This window comes from Labrus bergylta, chromosome 7 (assembly GCF_963930695.1).
Source record: "Labrus bergylta chromosome 7, fLabBer1.1, whole genome shotgun sequence".
In the NCBI taxonomy this organism is placed as follows: Eukaryota; Metazoa; Chordata; class Actinopteri; order Labriformes; family Labridae; genus Labrus; species Labrus bergylta.
Window position 1 is genome coordinate 32,030,667 of NC_089201.1, and position 25,000 is coordinate 32,055,666.

The 25,000-nt window shown below is 42.0% G+C and overlaps 3 protein-coding genes across 3 annotated transcripts in view; all 3 read left to right on the top strand.

Moving 5' to 3' along the window:
• The window catches only part of LOC136179613 (NLR family CARD domain-containing protein 3-like), a 20,335-nt gene extending 19,271 nt beyond the window's left edge, over positions 1–1,064 (top strand). The window contains exon 9 of the mRNA XM_065956453.1: positions 912–1,064. Coding sequence (XP_065812525.1) covers positions 912–930 — 19 coding nt within the window. The 3' untranslated portion in view covers positions 931–1,064. The remainder of the gene's footprint in view (positions 1–911) is intronic.
• A 2,949-nt stretch (positions 1,065–4,013) lies between these two features.
• LOC136179672 (electron transfer flavoprotein beta subunit lysine methyltransferase-like) lies at positions 4,014–9,697 on the top strand. Its single transcript, XM_065956646.1, has 3 exons — positions 4,014–4,273; positions 6,756–6,886; positions 8,437–9,697. Exons 1-3 carry the CDS (start codon positions 4,014–4,016, stop codon positions 8,784–8,786), a joined length of 741 nt encoding a protein of 246 aa, XP_065812718.1. The 3' UTR covers positions 8,787–9,697.
• LOC136179673 (NLR family CARD domain-containing protein 3-like) overlaps positions 8,817–25,000 on the top strand; it is a 130,071-nt gene continuing 113,887 nt past the window's right edge. The window contains exons 1-4 of the mRNA XM_065956647.1: positions 8,817–8,825; positions 8,970–9,004; positions 22,756–22,967; positions 23,247–25,000. The exon at positions 23,247–25,000 is cut by the window's right edge and continues 185 nt beyond it. Of these exons, the coding sequence (XP_065812719.1) occupies positions 8,817–8,825; positions 8,970–9,004; positions 22,756–22,967; positions 23,247–25,000 (2,010 nt within the window). The remainder of the gene's footprint in view (positions 8,826–8,969; positions 9,005–22,755; positions 22,968–23,246) is intronic.

The window sequence follows — 25,000 nt, forward strand, 5'->3', positions numbered from 1 at the left end:
GTAAATTATTTTGGTAATTAGTTCCTCTGCTGCTCTTCCGTGCGGGGATCCAACTTAGATGTTTTTGAAGAAGTCTGAGGCACTCAGAGGGTTCAGCATAAAAAGCCTTTAATTCATCAGGGCTACAGATTCATAAAAACATGCCAACATGTTTCAGCCATACAGGTCTTCATCAGGGCTTGGTACTCTGACCAAGATGGCGGCGCGAGCGCTATTTAAAGGCTCCATTAGTAAGATGGTGAGATGCACAGACACAGACAGGTTCACATTGTTCTTCCACAAGGCTCGTAACACACACAGGGACAGATTACACACAGCACACCTGTGAGACACTGCAGTTCATCCAGGTGGAAATAACTCTTTAAGGTGTGTTTAATGTCTGCTGTTATTTCTGTCCCAAAAGGCAGAGAAAATCAGAAACTGCTGCTGCTAGATTTAAACACAGTTTACATGAATCAACAGTAAACACATCACTCAACTGTCTGTGACACGATGATGCCTTCAAGGACTCTCAGTAAACACATCACTCAACTGTCTGTGACGCGATGATGCCTTCAAGGACTCTCGGTAAACACATCACTCAACTGTCTGTGACGTGATGATGCCTTCAAGGACTCTCAGTAAACACATCACTCAACTGTCTCTGACATGATGATGCCTTCAAGGATTCCCTGTCCCTTTAAGCTTGAAGTCACCAACACGAGTGACCACGAGAGCTGAAAGGTGGCGTGCTACTTTCCACGCCCACTTCACTTCTGAGCAGGACTGAAGTCCCTGCTGCTCTTCATACTGGATGTTCTGTATCACTGATAATCAGAATAATCATGATAACGATGATATTATATGATCAGAATAATCATGAAGTCTCTCTCAGAGTCTAATCTCTCATTTATCTCTTTTTATATCAACAGCTGGAGGTGGAGTCCTTAAAGAGAGGATCCTGCTGATCACAGAGCTGGAAGCAGCAGCTGGTGTGTTGGTGAGTCTTTAACTGGGCTGTGTTACTGGGAGACTGACGGACCAATCACAGCGCAGATGACTCTCAGTGCTGCAGTCTGAGCTGCTCTGAGATCACCGTCAGAGCAGCTCCACCGTCACACACAGGACCATGACCTCGGACATTTTTCTATTCTCATATTCTGAATTTAAACTGCTTCATGACTCAACGACCGAAGATGAACTCTTTGATTTGGATATAAATGTTTCTGTTGCAGCGCCACCCTGTGGACATGTGTAGTGGTGCAGGTTATTCATTGACTCATATTCACAGATAACAGTAGAAGTTGATTCCACCTGTGCAAGTTAAAGTGTGAAGTTCTGCTTTTAACCACGAGTCGTTGGTCGTCTGATAATAAATCAGTCGTCTCTTTGTTGGATCAAAACAAAGAGGAGGCTTCACTGAGTTTTTAAAAGAACTACAAACAGGATGTCTGGATCCAGGTGCAGAGTCAGCACCTGAATATTTGATGTAACATGAGATGATATAAAAAGAGCTGAATAACATGCAGACTCAATCATTGATATTCATTCATCATGTCAGGGTAACAACGGACACGTTATCAAACTATCTTTATTTTTAACTTCTGATGTTTATTACACTTTGATGTTTGAACCTTCTGTTTTTATTATCTCAGGATTTTAAATAGAAAGAAATTCAATCTGTGGAGGGTTTTATTTGAATAATAATTCATGTTTAGGTTCTGTTGCTGCGATCACTGCTTTCTGCCAGCAGGTGTCACTGTTTCCACAGTTTTCTCCCAGACTGATCGATCTGAAGAGATTATTTCTCTGTCTGCTCTCTGTAATTTTCTTCTCCACTTGTATTTGAAGTAAAACTTTGTTTTCCACAAAGATCCACACATTTGTCCTTCTCCCCCCTCACCTGACTCTTACTCTTTATTTCAATCAGTAAAGGTGCGGTCTCTGTTAGTGAAAGTGTTCTGAGACAGACTCACATTTCATTCAGCTCCACAGTGTGATATTGTCCACACAAACATGCTGCTTCTACACAGAATTAGAGTAGAATGTGGTATTAAATAAATATAGTAAATTGTATAAATATATCTGATTTTTAAAGATTGTAAAATGATTTATTTCTTTGCTTCAAACTGGGGGAGGCTTTCACATGATCACGTCTTAAGGACTCACATAGCACTGACACAGGTTCACCACCAGGAGGAGCTGCAGCATTACGCTCTCTATAATGAGGCATCCAGTTGAACGTGATTGCAGAGAAACAAAAGATAATGGGCCTCATTCACTAACAGATATGTGCTTAAACCGTGTGTACGAACGTTTGAAGCACAAAATCAGGGGGCTCATCTATCAAGAGTGTGTGAGCACGGATCTGTGAGTAATGAGTGTGTAAGAACATTCCCACGCAAAGAGTGGAATTTATCAACTTGTTCTTTTACTTAGAAATGTGTGTAAATATAAGCACAGCTCTGAGCATGCTTACACACAGAATCTAGAGGTAGAACATTGAAACTACAAATAAAAAGCACCACGAGTGTCACAGCACGCCAGAATCCATCTCAACCTAGATGCATGTTCCAGTTTTTTTAAATTCAAAACACAAAATAAGTGATTTTGTGTGGTTTGAAACAGACCCGTTGCCTAATTGGTGTGAAAACCTTAAAAAGTCGTCTGTGACAGGCGTTACTTTGAAATGTTACATCATGGCTGGTTTTGCATTATTAGATGATTTGGTGAAGCGTGCGCTCTGCAGTAAGTTCAAAAGAGCGCACTGATCCGTTTGGTCCAGCTTGTTCTGTTGGGAGAGCGTCACTGTTTGATTAATCCCCCAGAGAGAGCTGTGTCCCCGACCACGCTGTAAATGTTCAAGGGTGAAATTGTGGAGCAGATACTTCTGGCTTTTGTGCCGTGATGCGTTGTTATTTTTTGCACTGAACTTATTATCAAACTTCATCTTGGTGTTTTCTCCTCTGACCTGTCACCTTCTCTCATGCAGCATTTGTTCTTTTGTTAGTAACTTCCACTAAGTGAAAAGACTAATCATTTATCTGGGTCACTTAGCGCGAGAGTTACTAACCTTATTTTATCTCTTTATTTATTTATCTATTTATTTATTTCCCTTTTTTATTCAACCTCTTCCACTTCCATTCCTGTTGTTATGAAGCTCCTTTTCTTTTTATTATAAAAAAGTAATAAATGTAATGAGATGTCTTGTAGGAATGGATTGGGGAGCTGATGTTGCTGCCTTAAAATATATATATGTGGCGTTAATTAGAACTAGGATTGAGTATGGGAGTGTGGTATATGGATCTGCAGCAAAGACAACACTTGCAAAGTTAGAAATGATTCAGGCACAGGCTCTTAGGATATGTGTTGGGGCAGTGAAATCATCTCCAATATGTGCACTTCAGGTAGAAGTAGGAGAGATGCCACTATGTTTAAGGAGGAAACAGCTATTAGCTAATTATTGGCTGAACTTGAGAGGACATGGAGATAGTCACCCAACAAAATCAGTGTTAAAGGATTGCTGGGAAAAAGAGAGAACAATTAAGTCCAGTTTTGGATGGATAGGGGATAGAGTGGCGAGAGATATGGGAGTGTATGACAAGGATATCAGTCCAGCTGTTTTATGGCCACCAGTTCCAATGTGGATGCTTGAGACAGCTGAAGTAGACTTGGAGTTACTAAAGATAAAGGAAAGGAAAAGAAATGTTGATTTAGTTAGTGAATTCTATGAACACATAGAACAGAGATATGGAGATCATGTACAATGAGTATTTTGGAGTGTGGGGAGAGAGGGAGAGGACGAAGATGCTTGTTTAAATCTCTCTTGAGAACAGGTTTATTGAGGAGGATTTAGGAATGTGAGTAATAATTAAATCCAGCAGATGGCAGTAATGCAACTTTTTGGATGCCAGCCAACGAAGAAGAAAGTTGTGTGTTTTCATTTCTTATCGGGTTTTAAGATGTTAAAAAACGACAGAAGGTGACAGAGACATAAGAAGGGCTCTGACGAGTAGCTCCGTGGCTAACTGGTCATGTTTGGACTCTTTAAGTCCTCTAGATGGAGCAGGTGTGTTAAAGGCTCGTTCACAGCATTCAGACGGAGGTGTGTGTCTCACAGCCGCAGATTTATCGGTGAAAACACGGAGGTGGTCGGAGAGCAGAGCCTCACCCCGGAGCTCAGACTGAGGCTGTTCACTCCCAGCTGCAGATTCTGGACGGAGAGACCCGAACTGTGGCCCTACGAGGACCCGTACTGGGCGATCTACTGGCCCGGAGGACAGGCGCTGTCACGGTGAGATCTCTAATATACCTGTTTCATTCACCTTTCACCTCTTTAGTAGTGACGTCACTAACAGCTGTTGGTGCACAGCTGCTTTACATCCCCGTTGTAAATCATTCAAACGACAAATGTCAAAGTTACTGGAAAATGATATGTACACTTTGAATTGTACAAAAATCTAGGTAACACTTTACAGGTCCGCAAATTTCGTCGTAATTAGGTGATAATTAGACAAACTTTTTTTTGATTTCATTGAAATTACCCCTGAATTTCATGACAATTGAGTGAAAATTAGCACGTAACCTCTTTGAAATAATGCCCGATCTTAATTGTAAGCAAGTCCTAATTGGTAAGTAACTGTTTTTTCCAATTTCTTTGAAATTACCCCCAAATTTCATGGTAAGTAGGTGACAATTATCAAATCATTTATTTGAAATGAAATCACAATTCACCACAAAATGATCACCGAGTAATTATATTCTGCTATTTCCAGAGAAGCAGGTGATAAATAGCTGCTCATTTCTTGAATACATTTCCAGTAAAGTAATATGAAGTTAGGTCCATGGTTTCCTCTAATTAGAATTACCTTGGAAATCTAAACGAAATAAATGTATTTATGAGCGCCCGCGTCTGCAGCGGCGCGTCTCGGTGTGATCGCGGCCTCAGAGGGCAGAACAAACACCTAGCTGTGGGAGTGTCACCCACCTGGGGGAGGGGCTACTGCCCTTTGTGATGTCATGAAGGGAACATCTCCAAACGGCCTGTTTGAGCACACATTTTCTGAAAAGTGGAGCAGGCAGAAGACGGAGAGGATGGACTTTTCTCATCATTGGGGGGTTTGTAGACGGACTAGAGACACATGTTAGAGTTAGAGGAACATGGGGGAGTGGGTTTAGCAGAATATGTGACCTTTAAAGTCGATAAATATGGTGTTAAAATATGAACTTTAATGCAGTTAAAATGAACAATGATTGTGGTGTTTCTCCTCACTCTGATTATATTTTCTCTTCTTTGCTGCTACGTCCACGTCCGTCATATTCGCCGGTTTGAATCTCGTCCAATCACTGAACTGTATCCACTCCTCCACTCACCTGTGCGCTGTCATTGTCTGGAGGAAACTGTAGTGACTTTTTGTATCAAATTTGGACCCAGATTAAACCTACATCCGAACACAATGAAGCCGCAACATTTTGAAGTTCTGAATCTATTTTCTTTTTTCTTCACGGTTTAATTGTAGTCCTTAAAGTTTGCAAAGTCCTCTTCAGAGACCGGACCTGGAGGCCAAAGAACATGAGCACAGGAAGCTGTATTCATGGAGTCATAAAGCAGTGAGCCCTTCAACTGAAGAGACTAAAACAGACAAAGATTACAGTATGTATGGCTTTGCAGGGGCGTGGGGACAAGCTTCTTCACGCCCTCTTTTCACCATCTGATCTGTTCAACTTCATCTTTATTGGTAACTTTAAGGATTCACCTTTCTGTATTGCTGTACTGAACTTTCTTTCACCCTCCCCTGAGGGCTCCTTCCTGTGTGCTCTGCTAAATGCATTTTTACCCTGAGGCGCAGTTTCAGTTTATTAAGATACAGTTTACTGAGATACATATGATTATGCAGCATGACTACTTGACATAAATGTTGATTATTAGAGAATATAAGGTACATGCATACAGATGAGACACTACAAAACACACCAGCTCCGCCCAGAAACATCCTGAGTCAACCAGAACAAAGCAGAACAGTAAAATCCAGTGAGAGGACAGAGTCTCTGCAGACACAGTCACCAGCACACATGTACGGAGGCCCAGAAGGGACAATGGAGCAGCTTTAGGAGAAGTCTGTATTTTATTTTGAAAAGATACCGACTCTATCTTTAATGAAGTTTTAATGAAATAAGATGATAATGATGATTTGTCCAATGAGACCACGCCTCCCAAACCGAGAATGAAGTCATAAAGACGTGTTGGACGTGACACCATGAAGTTCGGACCAACTACAGGTTGATTTATTTTTTGAAATGTGCATGTGTCTTGGCTCAGTAGGAGACGTCTTAATAACGATATAAAAGCAAAAGTCCTGAGTCAATTGTTCAGCTGGTTCCCTCGTCTTCTCTATTGTTCTCACTAAACTCTCTGAGCTCCAGTGTTTGACTTCAGGACTTCAGCGGCTGCTCAGTGCAGATCTTTAGTGTTGTCAGGAGGTCCAGGACCTTAGCCACCTTTTAGTGAAGGACTTCTAACACATCAGACGCCTGGGACAAAGGCTCACTGTCATTTAAAGATTAGTTTGAGCAGTCGCTTCAATACGTTGAAATTATGCAACAAAGACATTAAGATAAAGGGGTGGCGATGGCCTAGTGGTTAGCTCGAGGGCCACAATGTGCAGAGACCGTAGGTTTGATTCCGACCTGTGGGACGGAGCAGGAAGTGACTCTGGCGTCTCGTTGGTTTCACAAACCTAAACAGCTGTTTTGTTTGTTTCTGTCTCTGTGTTCAGGTTTCTCCTGGACCACCCCGCAGTGTGTCGGGGTCAGACCGTTCTGGATCTGGGCAGCGGCTGCGGAGCCTCCGCCATCGCCGCCATTCTGTGCGGTGCCGCTCATGTAGTGGCTAACGACATCGACCCTAGTAAGCATTCATTCATCTCTTACTCTACTGTGTTATTTACTCACATCATGACATCACAGCATGGACACATTTTCAGGCTCTTATTTTGATAGGAACATTAAAACATTCGCTGTATGTCGTCAACGGGTGGAAGGTTTTTCTCTCGTGTGGTTGGCTGAGGTCTCAGATGGTTGACGCAAGAAGTCAAAAAGCTGTGATGGAGCTCAACATTATTTCATTTTAACGTATGAAATTTTGGGCGATTCAGGGGCGGCTGTGGCTCGGTTGGTAGAGTCGGTCGTCTCTCAACCCGAAGGTTTGGGGGTTCAATCCCGAGCTCCTGCAGCCAGATCTACGACGTGTCCTTGGGCAAGACGCTGAACCCTGAATTGCTCTCGCTGCTTCATCAGTGGCGTATGTGTGTCTATGAAAGGGATTAGTTATTTCTGATGGTCTCTTTACTCAGCAGTCTCTACCATCAGGGTGTGAATGTGTGTGTGACCTGCGGTGTAAAAAGCGCTTTGAGTCTTCAGAAGACCAGAAAAGCGCTTTACAAGCTCAATCCATTTATCATTGAGCTGCAACATTGCTGCATTTTTCATTTGGTTCGGTTTGCTTTCAGACTGCACTTTGTCAAACTAAGCAGAAACCTCCGGTCTTTAAAAATGAAGCCGATGCTGAGGTGTAAAATCCTGCAGTTCCTCGAGTGTCCACTAGAGGCTGCATCCTTGTGCAGATCTGTAAGAAATGAAAAGTGAAGCTTTGTCAGGTCTGTCCTCCATGGAGGCCGGGTCGATCGTTTCTGATGCGTTTCAGGAATGCAGGGAATCTAACAATCATCAGCTTTTGTGACAGAGTCGAGCAGATCTGTGGCTGTAAATGAGTTTTTATCTAGAACAGACTTTTTTACTGCATGTATCTGGTTCTTAAGACAAACAAATCATTGTCAGAATCCCGTCTGTGGGAGGTGGTCCTCAGTGCAGATAATGTTCTGCCTGCTGTCAGTATCATGGGGACTTTAAATGAACTACAAACAGAAACCAGAAGACCTTTCCATTGAAAGTTTCTTGTTTTTTAGAAAAATGAATTAAAATGTTCTAAAATATCAGCGTCTCTATGCAATTTGACCAGAATTCAACTTTAATCATTTAAAAAAGTCTCCAGTAAAATCTGCTGAAACTTCTCAGGGGTACAGCCAGGGACACGAGGAACAAGAATCCATTGAAAGTTTCTTGTTTGCTAGCATTGTCTCTTCAAATATAATACTGCGTTGTTAAGTGTAAAAAATGGACCTTAACATGATATTAAATGTTTAACCGTTGAAGCGGTAGCTCACAGTGGGTGTGATTAACCTTGTTAAAGACTACACTTAATATTGGCGTGGCACGATCACGGACTGTCATACCAGCTCCATCATGGCTGAAAATGTCCTGGAAAAGTCCTGGAAAATGATCCCTGGAAAAGAGTGTGAACCCTGTATATAGACTGCTGTGATTAAAAGAAACACATGAACACCATGATTCCTTGAAGCCTAACCCTGTGACGTGTTAACCCGCCTGTTTGTGTTCCAGTGGCAGCCGTGGCGACGCACATGAACAGTGAGCTGAACGGCCTGCAGCCTCCTGTGTGTCTCACCCACAACATCATGGGTTCACCGCCCGCCGCCTTCCACCTGATCCTGCTGGGCGACATGTTCTACGACCAGTCCCTCGCCACCAGCCTGCACAGCTGGTTGAACCGCTGCATGGAGACCCACGGCACCAAAGTCCTGATCGGAGATCCAGGAAGAGCTCAGTTTGAGGAGCACGCCATCCGACGCCTCCTGAGGCCGCTGGCTCAGTTTGAGCTGCCCGACAGTGTGAGAGAGGAGAACTACGGCCTGAGCTGCAGCGGCGTCTGGAGCTACACACCTGAACTCTGAACACCTGAGAGAATTATTCTTCAAGAAAACATGGACTGTGTGAGGTTGAGAGGACTGTGTTTTATTTGAAAGTCACACAAACAAGGAAGGTTGGTACATTTCCCAATCTGAATGATCACTTCTTTTAGATATTTGAATGATCAGCTGTATCAAAACAACTCCCTCTCTTCTGTCTGTGTTCAGGAGAGGAAGCATGGCGCCGTGCTGCTGCTGCTCCGGTAGCCTGGTTAGCAGGGCGGGGCGATATGACCTCAAATCAATATCACGCTTAAAGGCAGGGTTGGTCATTTTCTAAAAGTAGCCTGATGTTGAAAGTAGCATTCCCTCAGTGCTGCGTCTGCAGTCAGGAGCAGTCCTCCTCAAATGATTTCCATGTTTTCAGGAGTGCAGATGTAAAAACGGCTGTGATGTCTGCTTTCAGTTTGACAACTACACACACTCACAATGTGTGTTTCATATTTCATTTTGAATTGATCCTTTATGAATCACTCTGTTTAATAAACATGAACACACACATGAACAAACAGGATCCTGTGGACATGCATTAATGGAGAGGTCTCAGAGTGAGGGGGCGGCCCACAGCGAGCGCTCCAGAGCAGTTTTGGGGTTCAGTGCCTTGCTCAAGGGCAGTGCTCAGGAAGTGGACTGGCACCTCTCCAGCTACCAGGCCAGGGACTTGAACCGGCGACCCTCTACCGCAACTGCCGCCCCCATTTCAATCAAAGACAAACACAGTTCTATGTGAGATGGATATACTTGTATCTTCAAACACACACACACTCTTTGTTCACACACAGGAGGCAGAGAGCACCTCCGTACCAGCAGTGGATTATCTCAGGAATGGTTTTTATTCATTCATTCATTTAATGAGGTGCAATAGCGTGACAAACTGGTGACATATACATGACAAATAAGGCACCGAAAAAACAAACAGACAAGGTCAGGACAGCAACGACAAAATACAATAAGAAAAGAAAGACAGCAAAAATACTGAGACATCAACAGACAGACTACAACTGATCTTTCTTTGTTCCAGCCCGCCCCTCGGTGACCTCTACCCTACAGTAGTTTATATCTGAATGCCTTACAGACCAGTTTCTCTCTCTTTAGAGATCAAACCTGAACAGGAGTGTGACCCGGCCGGGGCTACGTGTGAATCTGGCTCCAGCAGAGTCATCAGGCTGCTCACTTTGAAGCAGCTGGATAAGAGCTCGGCTGCTGTTTGGATCAAGCTTTGAATGTTTGTCCAGCAGGTGGCGCCATCAATTTTATTTTTCAGACAAGTGAGCAGACTGAAAACAGGAACTGTAATGTATTATTACTACTCAACGTTTTCACATGTAGGTGGCTCTGACTGCTGCGTTCAGGGACATAATAATAATCAGTGAGGACGTTCATGTCCTGCTCTGAATCGTCTTCAAGAAATATTCAAATGTTTAATATTATTTATAGATTATATTCAAGCATACTGAGACCTGTCTTCTGTTGTAAGGATATTATTTAGTCTATAATGTGTCAGAATATAAGTAAATATGACATAGATTGACCAACTAAACAGGATGTTTCTCAGTTTTGACGTTGAGCCCCCGAGAGGTTTACCAAACATTTAAGTCTTGCTGTTGGGAAATAAAACTTACAGATAAGATCAATAAAAAACAAATTGGATAATTTGAAACAAGAGTACAAATGTTTGGATTCTGCTGATTGTTCCAAATGTTCTGGTGTTGGCGGTGATGGAGTTGAAATCTGAAAGTTCATGCAAAGATAATAATCATATTTCTATAAAACAGCTGTGACATGGATCACATGTTAGTGTTAAAGTCTTTAAAGGTCTGATTAGTCTCCTTCATGGAGCTTCAGTACAGATAGGCCTACTTTGACTTTACTGGAATACTTTGATTTGTCAGAGAGGAATTTCAGTCAGGAGTTTGAACTTCTGCTGGATCTCCTTCACACACCCTCATCTTCTTCCTATCTTTTATTTATTTAAAGATATATGCATGTAATGAATTTTAAAACTTCCCTTATTCCTCCAAAGTCTGTAACCTCATGACCAGCTGCCTGAAGAGCCCCAACATGCTGTAGTTCCTCCATTTTCCTGATAATATTAACTAATCAATCAACTGTAATCACCAATAAACAACATCAGACTATAGAAAGCATTTAAAAAGGTGATACTGTTATTTAGTAATGTGGTAAATGGTCACTATTCCTCCTTTACAAATAAAGTAACAAGAGTCATGGTGCTTCAGTAATCATCAATCAGTCAATCAATTTTTATTTGTATAGCGTTAACTCATAACAAGTGTTATCTCAAGACACAGGAAAAAGCAGGTAAAATACCTTACTCATTGTCTGTTAACACTACAAAAGAGCAGGTAAAAAGACCTTACTCATTGTTATGTTACAAAGAGCAGGTAAAAGACTTACTCATTGTTATGTTACAAAGAGCAGGTAAAAGACCTTACTCATTGTTATGTTACAAAGACCCGGCCTATCCATCATGAGCACTGTAGCAAAGCAGCAAAAGTTACAGTGGTAAGAAAAAACTGTCTTATTAAAAGGCAGAAATCTGTTCTGGCGGGCCGTCAACCAACGATCTTCAGGAGCCTAAGAGAGCTCAAGAGTTCCCAGGAAAGTAGGTGGTTAGTGACTGAGCTTAACAGATAGATACATGCAGTAATATGATGTACTGTATATACACAGAGAGAGAGAGAGAGAGAGAGAGAGAGAGAGGAGCTCAAGGTGCCAGTTCCCCCAGTAGTCTAAGCCTATAGCAGCATAACTAAGAGCTGGTCTACACCAGCACCAGCCCTAACTATAAGATTTATCCCCGCTGAAAGACGATTCCAGAGGAGAGGAGCCTGATAACTGAAGGCTTTACCTCCCATAGTACACTTAGAGACTGTAGGTACCACCAGTAGGCCTGCACTCTGGGACCGTAATGTTCTCGAGGGGCAGTACGGCACTAGTAGCTCCTTAAGATAAGATGGTGCCTGGCCATTTAGAGCTTTGTAAGTGAGAAGAAGGATCTTGAATTCTATTCTAGACTGTATAGGGAGCCAGTGCAGAGAAGCCAACACAGGAGTAATGTGGTCCCTTTTCCTAGTTCTAGTCAGTAGACGAGCTGCAGCGTTCTGGACCAGTTGAAGAGTCTTTAGAGACTGACCAGAGCACCCTGACAAAAGAGAATTACAATAATCCAACCTGGAGGTAACAAATGCATGAACTAGTTTTTCTGCATCATTTTGTGACAGGATATTCCTGATCTTGGATATATTACGAAGGTGAAAATAGGCTGTTCTTGAAATTTGCCTGATGTGAGAGCTAAAGGACATATCTTGATCAAATAGAACTCCTAGATTCCTAACAGTGGAGCTAGATGCCAGGCTGATGTCACTAAGGACAGTCAAATCACTAGAAAAAGTCTCTCTGAGGTTCTTCGGGCCTAGCACATTAATCTATAAACAAACCAGGAAACACCTTTGTAATAGACTCAAACTGACAAATGTCTCACCTTTGTCACTTTTTGTACTTTTACTTAAAACTCTGTAGAAGCACTTTTATTACGACTCTGACTGGTGCTCTTGAACTCATCAACATAAACAAGAGGGGTCCTGCAGCGAGTAGTATCCATAGACTGTAAATATTATATATGCATGTGTGGTTGTTAACAGATATCAGACACGGAAGATAAAATATACTTATTGGATATATATTTAATGTAAAACTAAACAAAGATAACCACACAGAGCGCTGAATGAAAGACGCCTCTTATTGGTCACACTTCAAACCGAAACACCGGCGTCTTCAGTAAAGATGGCGGACTGAGTGAAATCACTGCATTCCCGTCGGTCTATTAACCCGCCTGACTTTCCGCGCACTTTTCACCTGTTCATTCATTACACATAACCACTAAATGGTTTTAACAAGAAAAGGGCAGCGAGCTGGTCCTATAAGAGTGATAGTGCGTTAAACACGGTCATTGACGACAATGTGCTTCTGAGATTTTAAGTGTGTTTAAAAACTCTGATTGTTGCTGGATGTGTTTCACTTTTATCTGTTAGTCGTTCTAAACTTGTTAACATTTGGTTTAATGTGTCTGTAGAATTTGAGTCTTTATGTGATAATAATATAAAATTATGTTTGCCAAAATAAATGTTTAAATCACTTAGATTAACTTCTTCTATTCTTCTTTTGATAATGTTTGACATTTTATTAATGTTGCTTATGTTCTTTTTTTAAATCAGAACTCATGTTGTGAATGGTCTGAACCACTGGGCTTTATACTAGCAGAATTTATATAAAAATAATAATTCTATCCAACCTTTTCCAATTTGTTATTTACTTGTGAATAACATTCGGTTCCAACTGAAAAAGGTTCTGAGACCCACTTTTGGGTCCCGACCCATCTGTTTAGAAACACCACATTTGCCCAACAGATGCAGAGGGCCCCCAAATAACTAAATCTGCCACTGGTTATACATGTGGGGCTGATGTTCCCTACGCAAACCAAACTGTCCCTGGGATTTAGTGAGCATTATTGTTGCCATAGTAACAAAGGGATCAAACCCAAAAACAAAGCAGCATAGGGTCTAAGTTATGAGATTCAAAGAGGTAAAAGAAGGACATTGATTGTTATTAACTAAGTCTTTAACGGTCTGAAAACCACAACTATTGCTGAAGATGATCCCAGCTCACTTTGTTTAGTTTGCTAAACCTAGTTAGCTTGGATTAATGCTTTTTACTTTGATTCCAGCAGAGGGAGACGATCACCAAGAAACCTGAACTAACAAAAGTCATCACTGTTTCAGTTCCAGGGAATAACAAGAAGGGGAGGAGAAACTCTGAGCTCATACGGGTTTCCATGAAACCAAAGTGAAAGTGTTCTGTGAGTCAGAGCTTAGGCTCCATTTTGAGTTGACAGAGCAGAAGGACAAAGACGTGTGAGACAGGGTGAGTTTAATTCAACATTATTATGACTTTACTGTTTAAACCTCTGGTTCATCAGTTAATGAAGCAGGTTCATGCTGAGTAATACTTTAAAACTGATCACATACAGAGCAGGATCAGCTCTGTGAATGTGGACTACTTCCTCTTTTCTCAGCTTTGGGAGGGGCAAGTAAAATACATTTTGTGTACACACACACACACACACACACACACACACACACACACTCTCACACACACACACTCTCACACACACTCTCACACACACACACTCTCACTCACACACACACACACACACACACACACACACACACACACACACACACACACTCACACACACTCTCACACACACACACTCTCACTCACACACACACACACACACACACACACACACACACACACTCTCACTCACACACACACACACACACACACACACTCTCACACACACTCTCACACACACACACACACACACACACACACACACACACACACACACTCTCACTCACACACACACACACACACACACACACACACACACACACACACACACACACACACTCTCACACACACACACACTCTCACTCACACACACACACACACACACACACACACACACACACACACTCTCACTCACACACACACACACACACACACACACACACACACACTCACACACACACACACTCTCACACACACACACACTCTCACTCACACACACACACACACACACACACACACACACACTCACACACACACACACACACACACACACACACACACTCACACACACACACACTCTCACACACACACACACTCTCACTCACACACACACACACACACACACACACACACACACACACACACACACTCTCACACACACACACTCTCACTCACACACACACACACACACACACACTCTCACACACACACTCACACACACACACACTCTCACACTACACCAAGCTATCTGATATGTTTTGGGACTTTGTCCTCGGCTGATCTTTAATCCTAACTCTTGAGTTTCTCTCGTATTGTTTCCTGTTTGTCAGGACTCCTGCGGTCTGAGCTCAAAGTCAGCGTTAATGGTTTTCTCTCACGTTAAATGAAGTCCAGAGAATGACTCACTTTTACATTTAATAGGAAATATTTTCTCCACCTCTTCAAGCAGTCACAACAAAATACTGCAACCTAGTAAAATGTTGTGACTGAATGAGGTCTGTTTTATGAGAAGGTTTTAACCCTACAGGCATGAAGGACTTTGTTTTATACCACGGTTGGTGATGAACTTTTTCACCTACGTGCCCCTGTGACTGGTGGATTCTAAAATCTACCAGTCTTACACTTTTTAGGCAGTAGGGAGGATCATCCCTTCACCAACCCTGGGAACAAAACTTGCTGCATACTGCTGAATGATGTCAATCAATAAATGGTGTGAATCAGAGGGAAGTGAGGATACCCTATGCAGACTGAAAAATAAGTGGGTATACCTATACACCTGACCTGCGTATACCCTCAACTACACCACTGGAAATGAACTTGCCAAACGGAAAATCTACCTGCATTTGGTGCTTGGCGGGTACCAGTCTTACATTTCTTACCTGCCACTTTATTTTAACTGGCAGCACAATGTAATGACGTGTAACATAATAATCAAGGCTTATAGTATTCAAGAAATAGACCATCAACTATTAAATAAAATACTGACATGCTGTTTGTCTCACTCATTTACAGAAAAACATTTGTTTTAGTTTATTATTTTTGGGCTATGTCCTCAAAGTAGAGGTGGGCGATATGGGAAAAATATCATATCACGTTTTTTTTTTTGAAAAATCACCATCACAATTTTATCACAATTTTTTTCATACTGATCTTTAGACTAATTTGTAAGTTGCTGACCAGTTCAACCAAACTTATTTACCTGTATGATGTTTTTAAATGCACAAAAACTGAGCAGACAAGTTTAATCTATTTGAAAAACATCTTTGTAGGAGGTCTGGAGGTCTCTCACCCAGAACATCTTTAGCAACAGAAATGTCTTTCCCTCAATTTGATCAATATTTATGAACAATTTGAAGGTTTTCCTCACCACTTTGAAATGATGATTTAGTTATGTGTCCTCTTTTTATGTTCATCAGGAACATTTTCACACAGTGATGCATTCATTTAAAAACATGTAGACTTCAAGTTGTTGAAGTTTCTGTTCTGTTTTAGCCCTGCAGAGTTCCTCCAGCTGGAGCTTCATACAGGCTCTGCAGACTTTGTTGTTTTTATGACATCATTGGACTAACTTTAGTTTAGTTTATATATAATCAAACATAATACAGAATGTGTTCATTCTGTGACACATGATCAAAGTAAGTTTTACTGACAGAAGAGTTGAATTCATAGAGGGGGCGGGACATTGTTGATTGACAGACAGACAGTCACCATGGTTACTCACTCTCACCTGCCTGCTGCTTTGTAACGTCGTTTAGTGTAATCCCTATAGGTTCAGTTATCACAACAGGTGAGCTTCAGGTGGAGAAGCTTGATAAGTAACTTTTAAAAACTGAGAGAGAGCAGAAAACACCGACAGCAACATTTGAAACACCGGGGTTATATCTCCCCTCACTGTCTGTCTGAGCTCCTCTCTGTCTGACTCTCTGCAGACTGTTAACGTCTCTCCGGCTCCTTAAACGGTTTCGCTCTCCGAGATGTAAACTTAACTGTGCACACTATGCAGAGAAGTTAACTGTTGCTCACGCCGTGTCGGTTTGGAAATATATCGGTGGAAATATGATATGGAGAGGTTTTTGTGGACTTTACTTTAAGTTTGGTTTTCACCGCTGCGGAGCAAAAGAGGGGGAGGGGGAGACGCGTCTGTGTCGCAGCATAAACTGCAGCATGAGAGAATAAACACATAACCCCGGTTATACGATCTCCCTGCTTTGGCAGATCGTCAGCACGTTAAAATCCTTCACGATCTAAGATCGTTATATCGCCCACCACTAGCTGGTAGCTGATGAAGCTGAAATGAAACCTGGACTGAGAGGTAAGATAATGGATATATTGTTTTAAAAGAATATGAGCTTATATGAGGAGAGTCATCACAGTCATAAAGGTTTCTGCTGGAAACTGAGTTTCATTTAGAAAGATATTTTTAAGTCACTGTGTGTTTTCTCCTCAGGACGTTGGAGCTTCTAACTGAATCTGTCAGGTTCCTTTCCTCTGCGTTTGTATTTCAAACATCTGAGTTACAGTCATCTGCTTCTGTTGAAAAATATCCCATTTTCTAATGTAGCTGCTTCACAATAAAACCTATTTAAACCAGGAACTTTTAGTGTGAAGAGCTTGAAATAGAATGCGTGTTATATCGTGTTCACAACCTTTGTTTCAGAGCGCTTCTCACCAGCGCTCCTTGTTGCTAGATTACAAAAGTGAACTTGTGCTTCCCTCTGTAATGTCCGTAAGGTGTGTTTTAGCTCCATGTGTTTCATATTTTCTTTAAATCAAATAAATATCACCAAGAAAACATGAGGACGATGTAAAGGAGTCATGTCCTGATGTCAGCAGCAGCTCTACACCTGCAAACTGTTCCCTCCAGAAGACGAGTCAGACCAGCGTCTCCTCCGCCATCGCTTTCTTATTGACAAATCTGATATCAGAAGTCCCGCCCCTTCTTGAGTTTGATTGGTCGGTGAGGGAGAAGTGACATTGATCAGCGTGGCGTTGTTCTCAAAGTTGAACGTCTTTCAACTGATAGCGTTTGAGTGCAGTGACTAAAAACAGCTGACACCGAGGGCGTTTTAGCGCCCAGGAAGCTGAACTACATTAGTTTTGTATTTCAGCTGGATGTCAGCATGGTACTGTAATCTCTGTTCACTTTAAATCTAAGCCTGCTGTACGGGTTGTGCCTGTTAGTATTTATTTTCACATAATCATTCACTTGAATCATTTTGTGGATATATCATTTTAAATCTGTCGACCATCTAAGGGTCATTGGTTTAGGTCTGTGTGGATGTAACAGTTTGTGTAAGACTCTCATAGCAGCAGATCTATTTTTGGAGAGGAGCCGAGTGTATGTTGTGAGCTTAAATGACTTGAATGTAGATATCTGACAGTTTCAAGTGAAGGTAATGTCACCTCTCTAGCCTTTTAGAAGTCTTCCCAAATGGTAAAAGAATTTGTAGGCTGTACCAGCTAACAGAATATAACAGGACCGTTAACATGAAAAGTTTGTCAGCCATTTGTGTTCTGTTGCTGTTATCTGACCTCGGCCCAATAAATTCTAAGATAAGCCACTGTCTGTTTCACCATTTCATCATTGGACATTTACAGCAGAAACATCATGGCGTCATGATGTTCTTACATGCTTTTATATTTTGATATCTTTTTCTCTATATGGGTAATGTGCAATATATGTTGTGTTTTATACATGGGTCTGTACTTTTCTGTTGACATGTCGATGTGTTTTTCTATTGTTTTTATGGATTCTACTGTGAGGCCGCTGAATGTGTGCAGCACTTTGAGCCCAAGACAAATGTCTGAAGTTATAGTATTTACAGCTGCTCCTTTGAGCCCAAATCAACGCCACAGCGCGCTTCTTTTTATCATGTTGGACTTCAGACAGCGAGGCGTCAGTTTAAACACACCTGAAGCTGGTTGACCCGCTGTTAAAGAGATGCTAGTCTGTGCTCTGTTAATCATGTTACACCAAGCAAAGCCATTCCAGCATATAGAGCACCATTGTGACCCTCGCTCTGCCACTGTGGTCGGTAGGTTGAGCAAATTCACCCGCCACTGCAAAAAGACACCCGTATGTGACGAGTGCTGATTTCCAACCCTGTTTTATACACTTCTAGTTGTACAAATGTCCTAAAGGTCATGGTTGCTGTTAAATACTAACATGTTAGTTTAATGTTTAAAGTTTAAGACTCAATGTCTTGTTATTGGCATTATTCAGGGCAGATCAGACGGACAAATCATGTTAGGATCAAAACAAAGTGCACTGAGGTGCTGCATCAGGTACTTAGGCAGACAGGAAGGAAGAGAAAATCAAATGAAGGATCACATCAGGTAATGAGATGTGGACACTTGACCATTTCTGTCTTTCACATTTTTCCTGCTTGTGTCTCACCTGTTTGTTATTTTGTCCTCAGGTTGTTTTACCTGCATGAAAGTCTTTTATTGTCCTCTGATCAATCTGGAGATCAGAAGATGAGTGATCGAGAAGACAAAGAGGAGGACAGAGCAGAGTCTCCTCTGTCCAGCTGTCTCTCTATGAAGAGTGACCGGTCTAAACATCGTCCTCTAAACTTCAGTAATGAACCAGGACCCTCAGATCCACAGTAAGAGAACTTTTTTTAATCACCAAACTGTAAAGCTAAAAAAAGAGTCCTGAACACCAGAATGTGTTGATTTTCTTGTTTTTAATCATCAACCTGCACACAGTGATCATACAGAGAAAGTCACTGAACTCATAACAACATACTAAGGATTATATATATGTATTATATGTTTATAGATAAGATAATATGATTTCAGTATTGACTCTTTGGTTGTGTATCTAGTCGTCTTCTCTGTGATTCTGCAGGAAGAAGTCTTTTAAACTGATCCTGAAGTTTAGTGAGATCTGCTGTGATCGTTTTCTTTCAATCATTTTTTCTGTTGTGTCCACTCTTTGTTTGTCTTTTTTTATTTTTTTAACATGACTACACAATGAGATCTTTTTTTTTTACTGAAGTACAGTAACATCCGGTGTAAGATGCACTTTTAAAACCTGTTTTTTTTTTCATTTTAAAAGTTGTCTGGGTCTTATACAAAGGTGCAACTAATATAGCAGTATAAAATGTTGACACAGAAGTCACCATCACTGTGTGCGACCGGACGTGATAAAAAAACCATCCTCATTCATTGGGCCTGATTTACTAAAGGTTTGTGTGTCTTAAAACGTGTGCAAACTTGATACCACCCGCAAAAAATGTGTTAACTGATCTACTAACGGAGCGCTGTGAGGACTGAATCTTTCATATGAGCAAAACACGCATTGTCCATTTAGTACGTTTGACTTAATGAATATTCAATATGGGGCGTTTCTGCCCTAGAAAGGAGAAAATGCAAATAAGTTAAGTTAGTACACACATTGTGATTTACCAAGCCTGACAAAAACTGAGGTGATTGTGACGGTGTCTGAATTTAACACCTTTGAAAAGAACGTGCTAACCCAGGAGACCAGTGTTACACACAACAGACTGCTGTTATTGAAGTTAGGAGGAGACATAGGCTCAATCAAAGAAGGCATACAGATCACGTTATTCTCCACACATGTTAATATGTTTGGAATGACAGCAGGAAACACCATGATTAAACTATATTGTTGCCTATTTAAACAAAACTGAACATCCACAGCCTCTGCATTCTAAAGAATTTCAACATTGACATTTATTTCTTCCTGTTTCCCTCTTCTCACCAACATTTTATTTTAAACTTGGGATTTCTTTTTTCTCGGGCTGTGCGTCTCTCCCCCAGCTCGTGCGTTCCTCTCCATAGTGCGCTCGTCTCCTCCCTCTACAGCCCGCTGCTGCTACGCTTGGATGGGGGGACCTCACCACTGCTTGTACCCCCGTCTTCGATACCTCTTTCCAGAGCCTTTCTGTCCGATCAGACACAGCGCTGGCCAGCTGTCTGGTGCTCAACAATGTGCCGAGTGTCGCGCCTGAGCGCCACAGAGGACACAGCTCACACCTCCTGCACAATGTATGACAATTCATCTTCAAAAGATGAAGAAAAGAGAGGCCCTGTTTAATGCCCAGGATTTCTTATAAACCAAATTTTATTTTTGAAATATTCAGTTTTATCTGCTATAACTCAAAAATACTGTACGTTCATTTACCTCTTCCACTGATACCTATTTTGCGCTTGCAATCGTCCTGCTTTCCGTCCAAACTCTCCGTGACGTAAACCAGTAGAACACACAAAAGCCTAACTTAAATAGTACCGCCTCCACAAGGTTTGCACCTGGTGTCATTCACGCAAACTTTCTGAGTCGATCACCCGAAAATCACACACTCACCAAACGTGCAATTTTTTTGGACTGAACACACAGTTTAGTACTCTTTACTTGGGACCTTAGTAAATCAGGCCCTCAGTGTATTAAGAGCTGAGTGCACGCTGTTCTGGGAAAGACAGCGACACAGACCAGTCTGGCTGCGCTACTTTTTCAAAACTTTTCCCTCAAGAGGTCATAATAATGAATTTACAGAAAACTGTAGGATATTGTTCCATAAATAAACCTTGTTGAACGCTCTTTTGATTGAAAGAGTCCTTTATTAAAGTTAAAGAGAAACAAGTGGAGTCGGGCAGAGAGATCACAAGCTAGGGGTCTCTGCTTCACAACTTTCCCTGCAGGCTGAGAGCTCGACTACCGTACTGTAGCTGGTAGGAGAGCAGACTCCACAAAGAGAAAACAGACTAAAAGGGTGACAGAGCTGAACAGTAACTGCAGGTTTTGGACTTCGCTGAACACAATAAAAACTGTAACGCAGGAAGACAGTGTAAACTTTATTTTCTCTCTGAGAGACCTTCAAAAACACAGCGCGTCTTATACCGGTGCAACTTATATTTAGGATTTTACGTTTTTTTTTTTAAACTCCTGCACATGCTCAGTGTGCAGGTCATGACACAGCTCCTGCACATGCTCAGTGTGCAGGTCATGACACAGCTCCTGCACATGCTCAGTGTGCAGGTCATGACACAGCTCCTGCACATGCTCAGTGTGCAGGTCATGACACAGCTCCTGCACATGCTCAGTGTGCAGGTCATGACACAGCTCCTGCACATGCTCAGTGTGCAGGTCATGACACAGCTCCTGCACATGCTCAGTGTGCAGGTCATGACACAGCTCCTGCACATGCTCAGTGTGCAGGTCATGACACAGCTCCTGCACATGCTCAGTGTGCAGGTCATGACACAGCTCCTGCACATGCTCAGTGTGCAGGCCATGACACAGCTCCTGCACATGCTCAGTGTGCAGGTCATGACACAGCTCCTGCACATGCTCAGTGTGCAGGTCATGACACAGCTCCTGCACATGCTCAGTGTGCAGCTCTCTATAAAGCTGATTAATAACTTTTCAAAGGTCTCAGGTCTCAACCTAAATATTAAACATTTGAACTCATGGCTGTTAAAGATTGTAATGTTCCCCATATTTGTAATAATCCAGTGAATCACCAGGTCACATACCTGAGAGTAGTTATCACCAAGGAGCAAAATATAAGGTGCACCTTAAATTTGAATCCCATCGTTGATAAAACTCTTGTTTACAAAGAGATTTATCTCTGAGACGAAGGACCTTGCTCTCAAAAGCTGAGGGCATTTCCAGACTCACTAATCCGGCTCTATCTTTGGATGTTGACTAAAATGTAACCAACAGATTTGATTATATGTTGTTTAACTTTCTGTGGAAAAACAAAATACATTATGTTAAAAAAAACATGACAATAAACAGGAGTCAATGTGGGGGCTTGAACTTTTTAGACTTCACAGCTCTTAACATTCAAAGTGAACAGGCTGAGACCTTTTTAAATAACCCAACATCTCTATGGAATATGATTCCTAATTATGTTTTTTCTAAAGTTGGTGGCCTGGAATTTTATTACTGTGCAACTATAATATCAGTAAAATCCCAATCAAACTATCCAACTTCCATAAACAGATACTCTTGACTTGGTCTCTCATCTTGAAACATAACTTCTCTCCACACAGATATTACATCTGGAACAATAAGGACATTCTCTACAAAAATGAATCCCTGTTTTTTGAAAACTGGTTGAAAATAACATCACACTTGTAGGTCAGTTATTGGACTCAGATGGTAGACTCTATGGTTACACAGACAGACTTCTGCACATGCTCACTGCGGAGGACATGGCACACCTTTTTAAAACACTGCTTTTTGTGTCTTTATTTGATTCAGTCCACCACTGGTTTCTAAATGTCAGTCTCAGTTTTCACAGCTTTATGATTTCCCTTATCTCCACAGAATAACAAAGGGGTCTGTTTCTGTGGAGGAGCAGCTGTCCAGCTGTGCTTTGTGTCAGGGCCTCCTGAGAGATCCAGTTTCTACCAGATGTGGACACTGGTTCTGTAGACAGTGTCTCACCTCATACTGGGACCAGTCTACTTCATCAGGAGAGTCCTCCTGTCCCCAGTGTGGAGAAAGATCTAAAATAAGAGGAGGACTGCAGATATCCAGTAAGTCCAGCACTGTAATAAGTAAGACTGAAGTCATTGTGTCTAAAAACAAGACAAAGCAGTTAGTATTTTCATTGATATATAGTTCAATGAAACATTTACATTTTATCTGATTCTTGCTGTCAGTTTATATTCAGTATATTTTATTTCTCTTGTAGCAGCACACATTTATTACAGGGATGTTTTTGTGTCATGCAGTGTGCTTAATGTGTAATAATAAAAATTCTGTATTTGATCATTTTATAAATCCAGTCTCAGGATATGTTTCTTCTCTTTCAGCAGATAGAGGTCTGCAGGAGGTTACAGATGAACTTAAGATCAGTCTGAGGAAGAGATGTGAACATGTGACTGAAGGAAGTGATGAAACAGGAAGTAGAACCCTCCTCAACAGGATCTACACTGAGCTCTACATCACAGAGGGACAGAGTGAAGAGGTGAACACCCAACATGAGGTGAGACAGATTGAGACAGACTCTAAAAAGAAGACCCTCCATGAGACTCCAATCAAGTGTCAGGACATCTTTAAAGCCTTACCCGACCAACAGAACCAAAAGACAGAAGCTCAACCCGACCAACAGAACCAAAAGACAGAAGCTCAACCCGACCAACAGAAACAAAAGACAGAAGCTCAGCCCGACCAACAGAAACCCATCAGAGTGGTTCTGACAAACGGCGTCGCTGGTGTTGGAAAAACCTTCTCAGTGCAGAAGTTCACTCTGGACTGGGCAGAGGGCTCAGAGAACCAAGACCTCAGTCTGGTGATCCTGCTTTCATTCAGGGAGCTGAACTTGATCAGAGATAAGGAGTACAGTCTTCTTGAGCTGCTCCGTGTTTTCCATCCAACATTACAGAAGGTCACAGCAGAGACGCTCGCTGTCTGTAAACTGTTGTTCATCTTTGACGGCCTGGATGAAAGCAGACCGTCGTTGGACTTCACATACAGTGAGGTTGTTTCTGATATCACAAAGAAATCACCGTTAAACACACTGTTGACAAACCTCATCAAGGGGAATCTGCTCCCCTCAGCTCTCATCTGGATAACTTCTCGACCTGCAGCAGCCAATCAGATCCCTCCTTCATGTGTTGACAGGGTAACAGAAGTACGAGGCTTCACTGACGCCCAGAAGGAGGAGTACTTCAGGAAGAGCTTCAGTGATGATGAAGATCTGTCCAGCAGAATCATCTCACACATCAAGACTTCCAGGAGCCTCCACATCATGTGTCTGATCCCGGTCTTCTGCTGGATCACTGCCACAGTTCTGGATCACATGATGAGCACAGAGCAGAGAGGAGAGCTGCCCAAGACCCTGACTGACATGTACTCACACTTCCTGCTGGTTCAGACAAAGAGGAAGAAGAACAAGTATGATGAGGGACGTGAAACAAGTCCACAAGAGCTGATGGAGGCCGACGGGGAAGTTCTTCTGAAGCTGGGGAGGCTGGCGTTTGAACATCTGGAGGATGGAAACATCATGTTCTATAAAGAAGACCTGGAGCGTTGTGGTCTGGATGTCACAGAGGCCTCGGTGTACTCAGGAGTTTGTACAGAGATCTTCAAAACAGAGTGTGTGATCCACCAGAAAACAGTCTACTGCTTTGTTCATCTGAGCGTTCAGGAGTTCCTGGCTGCAGTCTACATGTTCCACTGTTTGACAAACAGGAACACAGGTGTAGTGAAGGCTTTCCTTAAAGACTCATCTGGAAATACTTTTTTAAAGAAGATTTCTGAATTTCTAACTCCTGAAAGTGATGACTTATCCCTGGATGTCTTCCTGAGGAGTGCCATGGAGAAATCCCTGAAAAGTAAAAATGGTCACCTGGACCTGTTTGTTCGCTTCCTTCATGGCCTCTCTCTGGAGTCCAACCAGAGACTCTTAGGAGGCCTGCTGGGTCGGCGAGACAACAGTCAGAAAATGATCCAGAGAGTCATCAACAACCTGAAGGAGATGAACAGTAAAGGTATCTCTCCTGACAGAAGCATCAACATCTTCCACTGTCTGACGGAGATCAACGACCTCTCAGTACATCAGGAG

Excerpts from the sequence above, each read along its gene's own strand:
- LOC136179672 (XM_065956646.1), top strand. The coding sequence starts at position 4,014 with ATGTTTGGACTCTTTAAGTCCTCTAGATGGAGCAGGTGTGTTAAAGGC. Across the intron at positions 4,274-6,755 it reads GGAGGACAGGCGCTGTCACG|GTTTCTCCTGGACCACCCCG; the intron begins GTGAGATCTCTA and ends CTCTGTGTTCAG. Across the intron at positions 6,887-8,436 it reads GGCTAACGACATCGACCCTA|TGGCAGCCGTGGCGACGCAC; the intron begins GTAAGCATTCAT and ends TTTGTGTTCCAG.